Below are 11197 nucleotides of genomic sequence, written 5' to 3'. Positions count from 1 at the left end.
GATTATTGTCCTTGATCTTTTTTTAAAAATTATTTTTAAGTTAACGATGAATCTGTAACTAGAAGCACTCAGAGAGCGCAAACCTTCGCCAAGGCCACAGCGTGATTAAAAAAATTGTGCGATCTGGATCATAATCTGAACCACGATTTAATCCATTGTTTTTTGTAAGAACCCCAACATATCCTGAAAATTTCCTCCAAATCTGTTCATTAGTTTTTACCTGATCTTTGCTAACAGACAGACAAACAAATTAACACAAATGAAAACACTTCCCTGGCAAAGGAAACAAAAGGGTCACATGTAGGAGCTGAGACAAAGTTTTAACAAAGGGGTTACCTGTGACCTTGACCTTTGACCCCACAAACCTTGAAATCAACAGGCATCATCTTTGAGCAATGAGGTGTCCAGCTGTGCAGTTTGATATTCCTACATTACACTGTTGTAGAGTTAGAGCACCAGGTCAGCTGTGATGTTGACCCTGTCACATTGGAATCAACAGAAGGACAGACGGAAACATAACTTCCTTGGTGGAGGTAATTAGGCCCATCATGATGTTCAAACAATACTTATTTCGTACACAGTAGATTGTTTGAAGTGTGAATAATTAAGGCTGCCAAAGCACTGAAGCCCAGTGATTACTATCTGCCCTTTACTCTTCTGTTTCTGTCCAGATGTTTGGTTTGCAACTCCTACGTCAACTTTGGGGGAAAAAAAATGTGTCAAAATGTGTCCTGATCAAGAATAATGTGCTATGAGATTTAGTAGCAGGGAACTGTACAGAACTGACAAAATTTGCAAAAAAATGCACCCCATCACAAAAAAGAAAAAAATCACAGGCAAAACACAGTCATACTGAAGACAGTCCTGAACTTCTTCTGGTTCAGGTTTCAATATGACTCAAAGTTTTTGCACAGTAACTGCCTGAGGCATACTTTATAGTTTTCACTTCTGTCTGCCTATCTGCTTACTATGGTGACCCTAAAGAGCTACTGGCAGCAGATTTGACATTTCTGTTTATCTTGGTTCTCTTTGCACTTCTTTTACAGTTCATACATCAAAACATCATCATTGTGTCACCTTAGATTTCTACAAAATAAAAGTCCCAAATTCCTGTCTGGGCTTTAGAGAAGAAAGTTGATGGATGCTGGAATTTCAGGCAGGAGCTGAATTGGTGACCTTCAATATTTCTTATGGTTTGTTTGTATTTTTTTATTATTGATCAATTATAAACAATTACAAAATATCTTTATAATACCAATGGTACAAGAAGATGCCTGAAATCAAGTCAAATCCAGCTTTATTTCTGCACTTTTCTGTTTATGCAATAAAGGTAACAAAGTGCTTACAGTAGATAAAAACACAAAACAAAAGCAACAACTTAAACTAAACAGCAGCTACAACCACGATAACTACAGCAATAAGTTGTAAAAGGATTAAACAATGATGGCTGTAATATGAAGACTGAAAGACCTGAGGAAACATCACAGGGAGGTCTTAAGAGAGAGTAGTTGAGCAACTTTGGGGAAAAAAAACTATTAAAAACTATAAAACTATTAAAAACTTTTACAGTGAGTTCATTTGTTACTTACATTTTTGGTAAAAAAAAAATAAATAGAATAAAACCATGAATTCCTTTTTTTTAAACCAAGAAAAAATAAATAACTGACGTTGAAATAAAATAAAGGTTACCACTGCTTTTATGGGTCAGGACAAGTATTACATAAAAATAAAGTCAAACTATTTATGTCAGTTTATTTATATTGCATCAAGTCACAACAACAATCATCTCAGGGTACTGTACAAAAACAATACATAAAAAAAACAATTTTTGAAGCTTATCTGTCTAAGGAAGCCAGCAGATTGCATCAAATCTTCACTTCTTAGCAGACTCCCATCCTAAGCAGCACATTGGTGACAATGCAAAGGAAAAACTCCCTTTTAACAGAAAGAAACCTCGAGCAGAACCAGAACCAGGCTCAGGATGAGCAGCCATCTGCTTCGACCAGCTGGGGTTTGAGAGGACAGGAAAGAGACACAGACAAACACAGAATGACTTGTCCAGGTGGAGTTTCTACTGGAAGTATGACAAAGAAAAACACGTTATTGATAAAAATAATTACAAATACAAACATGGAGAGCAGAGAGAGTAAAGACAGCAGCAGAGAGACGGAATGTGGTCAATTTGTCCTCCAGCAGTCTAAGCCTATAGTACCGTAGTATAACTAAGGAATAGCCCAAGAAACCCAAGCTAACCCTAACTATAGGACTGATTAAAAAGGAAAGTCTTGAATCTAGTCTTAAAAGTAGACAGGATGTCAGCCTCACAGACAGAAACTGGAAGTTGGTTCCACAACAGAGGAGCCTGAGAACTGAAAGCTCTGCTTCCTGTTCTACTTTTAGAAACTCTAGGAACCACAAGTAAACCTGCAGTCTGAGTGAAGTGCTCTGTCAGGAAAATATGAAACAATAATTTCTTTTATATAGGATGGAGATTGTTTGTTGAGAGTTTTGTATGTTAGAAATAAGATTTTAAAGATTTTGCTGTATTCTAAATTTGATGGGGGGTGAATGGAGAGAAGCTGAAACTGGAGAAATATGATCTCTCCTTAGAAGCATATTAAAACTAACAGATAAAACAAATATAAGATTTGCTCAAATTCATGAATAATTTTTCAGTTCAACTAAAAGCCAGACCAAACAGGTAAACCTGTTTTAAAAGCTTCGACACTAAGTTGTCCTCAGGTCCTCAGCAAGGCTGTTGACAGGTGAGGACCATAATAAGAAAATGATGCCTCACTGTGGGTTTTAGCTTTGACTTTAGATCAAATCAGAGGACCTGAGGGATCTGAAGGGCTTTTAAAGTAAATCTGATAAACAGGAAAGACTAAGACTATAAATAACTTTTAAAAAAGAGCCTTAAAATTCTAAAACACACAAGCAGCCAATATAGAGATTTTAAATAGGTGTAATGTGAGATAACTAAGATTGATCAGATTTACACACACAAACTAGATGCACTTTAAACTAAAAGGGTTTTAAACATTTTAGGTTTTGCTCAACTACTACACTTGGTTCATCTTTATTTGTCTGTTTCTTTCCATTATATGTAACTAAACATCTAATTTTTTTTTTTACTTTATGTGACATTAAGTCTTTTTCTAACCACAAAGAGTTTTAATTCCAATTTGGACTTTCAAGCTTTTATTATTTAAAGTTGACATCAAAGAGCAAAATTTGAAAGAAGGGAATTTTTTTATTTACATTGACTCATTGCAGACGGTATGAACCTGAGATATTTCATGTGTTTTTACACTTTTTTTAAAGCTGTAGGTGGCGGTAACTCTTTTACAACAGTAATGTTCATCAGTTCAGTCAGCCAGACTGCTGTGGTCTTGACAAAAATGGTCTAAAAAGCACAAAACTCCCAGGGTCAATCTGATGGGGTCTGTGGAAGGCAAGCCCAGCCCACAGAGACCCCACCCCAACAATCAGTGTTTCCTAAAGCATGTAATGTTCCAGTACCAGATGACCCAGGACACTCCTTGTGTTCTTTGTCAAAGTTTCATGGTCAGAGCCATTTTAGTCACTAAAATGATGTTGCTTTGTTTTCTTCGTAAACAAAACCACACGTGGTAACTGCAACACTTTACTAAAATCATTACCGGTACTGACAAATTTTATTTTGTGAACTTAAAATACAAACTGTGGAGTTTCTTTCAAACATTACAAACTACTTCATTTTTCACATTCCTGACCATTTCTTGAATTAAACACCTAACAGAAAAGTCAGATTAGATTTTTCTCAACTTCGCCATTTCTCCAAAACACCAGCAGATTTACCAGGGCAAACATCTGTCTGCAGTCACGTCTTGAAAGACCATATTTATAGTTCTTTTCTGCAGCTTGAGCCGTCGAGGTTCCGGCTGCTTGGGGCTGAACTCTGGCCAGAAGGCATCTGTTACTCAACAACATCTGTTCCTGTTACTCTCTTTCTCCCAGCATGCCGAGGGACACACAGACTCTCCCAAGGGTGGTCTTTTGTGTGCTCCATTGTCAATTCCATCATTGTGTGATGAGGTCTGTCCTACTAATGCAGAGGGGCTATAAAACCCTTCATAGGCCAAAACTACCAGGCTGATGATTTACAGTTACCCATCTCCAAACACAATCAGAGTCTTTGTGGGGCAATTAAGAAGGAAAACAGAGGGTAGAAAATGTAAATATAAAGAAGTAACTTTATTTGTTTTGCCTTTTGACTTTTTTTAAGAGTGGTAAAACCTAGCTGCTGCGCAAAGGAAAGGTCCTAAATTTCAGCAGTGAAGAAGCCATTCAGGTTATTTTTGGTGGAAAAGGGAATTGCCAAAACCCTGAGTGTGGGACGTCCAGTAGGCGTCACTTGACATTGATCTGAATTTTAAAGCCATGAATTACCTGACTTGTTCTTAGGGAGGAGGAACAGAAGTGGTAAATCTAGTGTAAGGACATTGTTTTTTTATGAATAGGCCCCCTTTCCTGTCTCCATGGAGACACTTTCAACTCCTTGCATTAGACTACAGCCTAGAAAAGCCCACCATGGGGTCTCCAGGAGAAGACAACAGATGTTACTGATTAACTTTGCTCACAGAACCCTAAAGAGGTGTTTGTCGGGAGTGTTTCCAGATGGACAGAACCAAAGTCAGATGCTGTTAGGATATGTTTAACAATATTTATTTGGAAAAATAGTCTTGGCTAATTCTTTCATTCACAAATGGCAAAGAAAACTGTAACACCATTCCTTTTAAATAACATTTTCTTAAAAAAAAAAAAAAAAAATCCCATTGACATGAAGTGCCTTTGCAAATATCCTCAATAAAAAAACAAACTTAAATAATCATCACAAACATCACAAATATACATTACAAAATAAAAATAACACAAAATTCTTAAATTAACATAAATTAAATCATAATTTTAAATCATAACATTTTTCTTTTTTTTTTTGTTGTTGTTTATCCACTTATTTTACAAAAGGACAATCTGTATCAAAAAGCACGGTTATTTTTAATATAAACAAGTTACTGTGTCCCAAACGAGAAAAAAAGGGAAAAGAACAATACTATGTCATAAATGGTTTGGAGGAATTTGTGAAGAAAACGCACTTCAGTTAACACAGTGATCAAGTATACATACAGTCTTCACAGGTGCAGCGATGGGTGCACACCCCTCGACAACAGCCTGGTGAAGAGCAGGCCAGTATGGCCAAACATCCACCGTTTGATGCAGTTCCTGCGCTCAGCAACGGCGTGTGGGTCAGAGAAAAGGCCTGGCTGCAAATGTTGCAAAAACAAGACTCAAAGCATCGTACGCTATTGCCATGTGACAATGTTCACTTATATTTACTCTCCAATGAAAGGTAAAACAGAAAGCTAAGGGTCAGTTTACTTTCTACTGTAAACTTTCATTCATTTTTTACCCTGCCAGTTCTCATCCCACAGGCCGCCGCTGCCTACACTTAGTTACCAGTAGAGAACCAGCTCACTCTGAATATCAGTTAAACGTCTCAGTATCAGCAGCAGTCTCGAGGCGGGACACCTCCCCCTAGGGTTAGAGCAGCATCTGAAGGAGCATAAAAACTCTCCCATAGAACAAATGAGCAACAGGCAGCCCATTTGTGCCTTGTTACACCTGGAGATGAACAAAAAGACAAGAAAAAAAAAAAGAATGCATGAGAACTTGGCTTTCGGAGCTTGTGCACTGCTGAAAATTATAGAAAATCTAAGAGAACCTACCTCAGTTGCAATTATACATTCGTCTTTCTCTTCTGACATCACAAACACAGATTTGTACTTGGTGTCCACACATGCAGACATTTCTGGGGCTTTCTTTTCTGATGCTTCGCTTTAAGGAAGAGAGAAAAAAAACAAGTTAGCACACTTTCTGCGTTAGAAACAACTTTAACAATCTGACTTTTCCTGATATATTTACCATTTTAAACGTTTGCTGCGTTTCTCCTCAAACTCAAATGAATCAAGGGGTTGACACTTGTCCTCGCAGGCCGCCTCCAGCATGGCCTCCTTAGCCGCCTGCTCATAGTTGACCTCGTGCACGAGGTTGAACTCTGCAGGTTGATGGCGGCTTTCATAGCTGCTCCTTCCTGGTGAAGAGCCTTCATCAGGGTTGCCGCTGCAGAAGTCCATCTTCTTATTGATGTTTTTGACACCAGGCGTCGGCATCACGCTGATCGCCAGGTCCCTGTCGCTGCGGTGACAGTTGTTTGTCAGGTTATTTATTGTCTCTCTGTCGCCCGCAGTTTCTATTTGCCCGCCATGCTGGACTTTTGATCGGAAAAATCCAACCAGCACCGCGCACCCGGCCAGCAGCAGCAGCACCAGTGCCACCCCGGACCCGATGGCCATCCAGGGCACCTCTGATCCACGGATCGCAGCATGTTCTGGAAGCAAAAACTGGCAGTTTCTGCCACCGTATCCAGGGACACACGCACAGACGTAGCGGTTGTTCCTCTCGTGGCAGGTAGCACCATTGTGGCAGGGGTTGTGCTCACAGCGGCTGATGGGGGAGCTGCAGTTGCGGCCGGTGTATCCCGGCGGGCAGGTGCAGGTGTAGCCGTTGGGACCCTCTTGGCATGTGCCACCATTCTGGCACGGATAGGCCGAGCACTCGTCCCCAGTGTGGTCACAGTTCATACCAGTGAAACCATCTGGACACTGACACAGATACGAGTTGACCAGATCCACACAACGTGCACCTAAAAAATATACACAAAGCTTCACATAAGTGTTTGGTCTCGACTGCATTGATGAAACATCGCTGATATTTCCACAATTCAAGGCACACAGATCAGAACTCTTTACAGCTTTACACCATTTCTGTTTGGCCACACCATGTCACTTACCGTTGGAGCAGGGGCTGGAGGTGCAGTGATCAATCTTCTTCTCACAGTTGAACCCTGCGTATCCTGTGGGGCACTGGCAAAAATAACCTCCATCAGGGTTGTCAGCACATCGCCCACCATTGGAGCAAGGCCCATCAGCACACGTCATGGCACTCAACTCACAGTTGTTGCCATAGAAACCATAAGGGCAAGTGCACTTATATGTATTTTCTGAATCCTGTATGCAAGGAGGAAAAAAAGCAGATGAGGCTTGACATCAAGATTTGTCTCTTTGGATGTTTTTTTTTCTTGATGTTTGTACTCTCTCTGGTTTTATAGACTGGAAAGAATGAGCATGTCTCAGATAAATAAGATGAGACCACAGGAGGAAATGTGTCCAAGGTGCCAGAAACATTCAGACATTCAGTGTCAAAAAGATGTCTTTTTTTAGAAGCAGGCACACTTACGGTGCAGCTTCCTCCGTTTCGGCAGGGGTTTCCAGCACATCCGTTGACCTTGATCTCACAGCTGGCCCCAGTGAAGCCAGGCCTGCAGGAACAGGTGTAGCTGCCTTGACCAGTGTTGCTACAAGTGGCTCCATTCATGCACGGCTTGTGGTGAGTGCAGTAGTTGAGATCTGGGGAGACACAGCGGCACATGTGGATTAGCCTCAGTGCAACACATGGCAGCGACAGAATGCCTTTTGTTCTCCAGTTCATTCAACTACATCTTTTCTTCAAGAGTGCTTTGGTTTTCTGATCCCCTACCTCTGATATTCTTCTACATACAAGAATGACTTTATTTTTACCCTAAACCTTTGATTTTGTGTTGCTAATTTGATGTCTTACCAATTTTTACTGGTCAACCATCAAATAACACCCAGAAGAAATGTTTTTCAAGTTCAAACACATCCAAACCCTGTTGTTTTAGGAGTCCAAATCAACTCAAAACTTATAACCAACAAATCATAGCAGTCCCCCCCTTCCCCCCCAATTTTTGTCTTTCTTCATTACTCCTGTTTCCTTTTCAGACTCCTTCCTCACCTTGGTTGCAGAAGAGCCCCCCCCAGCCCTCCTGACAGTTGCATTGCCATGGCTGCTGGCAGGTCCCGTGGAGACAGCCCGGGTAACGGATGCAGTCGTCGCAGTAGCGGCCTTTGAATCCCACTCTGCACCTGTTGTTGTCCAATTAGGAGGGAACACACCGGTCAGTCCACTCACATTACCTCATGTTTTCCCACTGTTTTATTCATGCCCCAGTGAATTCGGCGTAGAAAACTTACTTGCACTCCCCAGGTTTCTCACAGTAGCCGTGCTCCTCATCGCACCCCGGCAGGCAGATCGCTGGACAGAAAGAGACAGATAATGCACTTGTTTGAGCACCACTTAAATATGAGTGAATTAATTGGTTTTGTTTTGAAATACAAGAATCTAACAAAATCCCTAAAATGAACGCCCGCTAAACTTTTTACGTGAGTTGAAACTCAGCCTCCTTATATTCATTAAAGACTTTTCTGTTTAACATGGTGCAGAGACAAAGAAGGGAGTGTGTGCCCCAAAGTGCACATGCTCTGTCACACAGACCCCCTCAGCCCACCCCACCACCCTCTTTTTTCTTCTTTGCTGCGGGTCAAAACTCTTTTATTCATTCTATGTGCGTACACACACGCACACGCACACCCACACCCACACACACACTCACACACACTCCCCTTAATGTCTCGGATTGGGGCAGATAAGAGTGGACAGCTGGCGAGTGTGTTGCCAGTGCGCGACAGCTGCTCCATTGTCTCCTCTCTGCCGGCAGCTGCCCACTTCAAACAATACCTCCCCCGCCTCAGCCAATCAGCACCCGGCCCACTCCCACAGTAACGAATCGGAAGGCAGCATGTAAATTTATGGCACGCGTGAGATTATTCCACAAAAACTTTCCTTAGAATAAATCAAGTGGACGTGTGTATGTGTGTGTGTGAGAGAGAGAGCGAGAGGCGAAGGGAGGGGCTACGCGTGGTGTTTACGCACAAGTTGCCTTCTAACGGCACTCAGAGCTTCTGACTGCAAACCCAACACTGACATGAACTTTGCTTTTATCCTCACTTAAACCAACAGTATTCACAAATCAAACGTATCTGTTTCTCTTTAAGCTAAGTGAACATTCGCAGTGTTTGTTTTTGGTTCCTATGTGATATTCGCGTTCATCTAGCTTTTGTTTTTAAGTCTAATAAAAGTTTATTCTCTGAGGTTCTTACGCGCAGAACACTTCAGCGGTGATTAAAGAACAGACTCTGGGGACTCACGTTCTGTGCAGTACTGGCCTTTCCACCCTGCGTCACACACAATCTCCCCACGCTCTCCGCAGGTGAAGTGTCCGAACGCATCGTCTCTCGGCCTGCAGAACACCGAGCAGCCGTCCCCATAGTAGTGTTCGTCGCACACGAAGCGGTAGGAGTACTTTAATTCGGTCCTTCCCCCGGTGTGCAGGTCCTGTGACCACTCATCTCCCACCGTCAGGTGCCGCTGGGTGGTCATGGTGCTGATGACGCGCTCTGGGTTCTCTGAGAACAGAAGCAGGAGAGGGGGTGAGACGCGCAGAGGGGGAAAGTGAGTAAATGTAGCATAAATTGAAAAGGGATGTGTGTGTGTGTGTGTGTGTGTCGGGGGTGAGGAGGGGGCCGCAGTTCCTACCTGTGGAGAGGTCGTCTTTGGAATCGGTGTGTAACGCTTCAATAATCAGCGAGAAGGTCCCCTGGGAACACAAATGGCTTCATGAGACAGGTGGTGAGCGGAGATGTGCTGATAACAGTGAGCACAGGGCCGAGCATCTGTGCCGTGCACTCAGTGCGAGGACTGCAAAGTGCCTAACTGGATCTGCTGAAACTTAACACCCCGCGGCCTGAACGCCGGAGCTGTGGCCACAAACCGGGCCCTCTTTGCGCGCATTTTTACGCACGGATTTAACCGAAATGGCGCCAATCCTGTCAGCGACCGCGGGGCTGCAGCGAACGGCTGTGCTGTGGTATTTACCGGCCACGTGAAGCCGAAGTTAATCCTGATGGGGTTGGTGAACGAACTCTCCGGAATGACGTCAGGGACCTGGAAGGAGTTGGAGCCCAGCACGGGAGTCACGGCGCCGCCGTAAGTGCACGGCGGCTCCGGGGAGGCGTTGGGCTGGTAGTGCTTTAGGCAGATCCTGAAGAAGGTTTTACACTCGCACTGCTGCTGGAAAGAGGACGCCAGGCCTCCTTTACAGCAGTTTTTGTTGCCCTGCACCCCCTTCTTGTTCAGAAACTCCTGCAACTTTAGCTCAAAAACTCCCGAACAAAACCCCTGCAAAGAGAAGAAACTTATTAACCACACACACACACACACACACACACACACACACACACTGTACCGCTTCTCTGTGCCGTGCGTCATTTGGAGGAAATACAAATTTAGACTTACCTGGCATAGCAACATGGACATGACTGCTAGAGTCAGCAGGATGACGCGCCCCATATTAAATAAATACATAATAAATAAGAAATAAATAAAGTAAAAAGTCTCGGGGCTCGACTGGTCCTCAGGGTGCCTCCTCCTGTTCAGTCCCTCTGAGAAAGATTCATTGAGCTCGTTTCACCTCGTGGGTTTTTTTTCTCATGAACTGCTTCTGCTGTGATTCATGTCCCAAACAACCAGAAAGGATTATATCCTTCAACCAAAACGGCCACTTCTTGTAGGAAGGTGTTACAGGTAATAAAGCAGAAACAAAGAAAAGCAAAAGAGGAGTCCTCCAGTTCCGATAGAAAGCGTTAATCCAGTGCGTAAAGTTGTAAAGTTGTGTTCCTTGTATGTTGCAGCCCCGAAAAAAGGGGTGGGGGTGGGGGGTGGGGGAAACAAATTTCAGGCTTTTGTGTAAAGTTCTTGGTCTAACCCAGGGACAGACTTGTCACTGGTCCAACATGCCTCCTCCCTCCCGATGTCTCTCCTCACTGAATTGCGCGTAAGTCTCCGGCCAAGGCCGCCTGCAGCCTGTTTTATACGACCTGACGCATGCTATGGTAATAACATGCAAATAGGCCCCTCCTCCAATCTGGCCGGCCTTTCACAATGGGGTCCACGCAGGAGCCCCGACAGGCTTCAGAAGTGGCTGAACTTTTGGAACGTTTCTCAGCACGCTGAGCTCTTGGGTATGATTACTGTGGTCCGTCCAGCTGTTGCCTCTGTGGCTCAGACTTGTTTTGGGTCGGTGGGTGTGTAGGGTTGTGGGTGACGTGGGGAAGTGATTCCAAAATATTCCAGCTTCCCCTCGCCAAGGAGGAGAAAAGCAAAGCTCCTTGATCAAACC

At 43.3% G+C, this 11197-nt stretch overlaps 1 protein-coding gene across 1 annotated transcript; it reads right to left on the bottom strand.

Annotated features, from left to right (window-relative positions):
- Positions 1-3906: 3906 nt before the first annotated feature.
- dla (deltaA) lies at positions 3907-10918 on the bottom strand. Its single transcript, XM_017432103.3, has 11 exons — positions 10315-10918; positions 9895-10197; positions 9556-9616; positions 9168-9425; positions 8154-8214; positions 7915-8045; positions 7339-7508; positions 6893-7109; positions 5965-6745; positions 5769-5877; positions 3907-5664 (listed from the first exon to the last, which is right to left on the bottom strand). Exons 1-11 carry the CDS (start codon positions 10381-10383, stop codon positions 5659-5661), a joined length of 2166 nt encoding a protein of 721 aa, XP_017287592.1. The 5' UTR covers positions 10384-10918; the 3' UTR covers positions 3907-5658.
- Positions 10919-11197: the final 279 nt, after the last annotated feature.

The sequence above is a fragment of the Kryptolebias marmoratus genome, linkage group LG3, assembly GCF_001649575.2.
Source record: "Kryptolebias marmoratus isolate JLee-2015 linkage group LG3, ASM164957v2, whole genome shotgun sequence".
Classification (NCBI taxonomy): Eukaryota; Metazoa; Chordata; class Actinopteri; order Cyprinodontiformes; family Rivulidae; genus Kryptolebias; species Kryptolebias marmoratus.
This window is presented reverse-complemented; position numbering and strand designations above follow the sequence as displayed.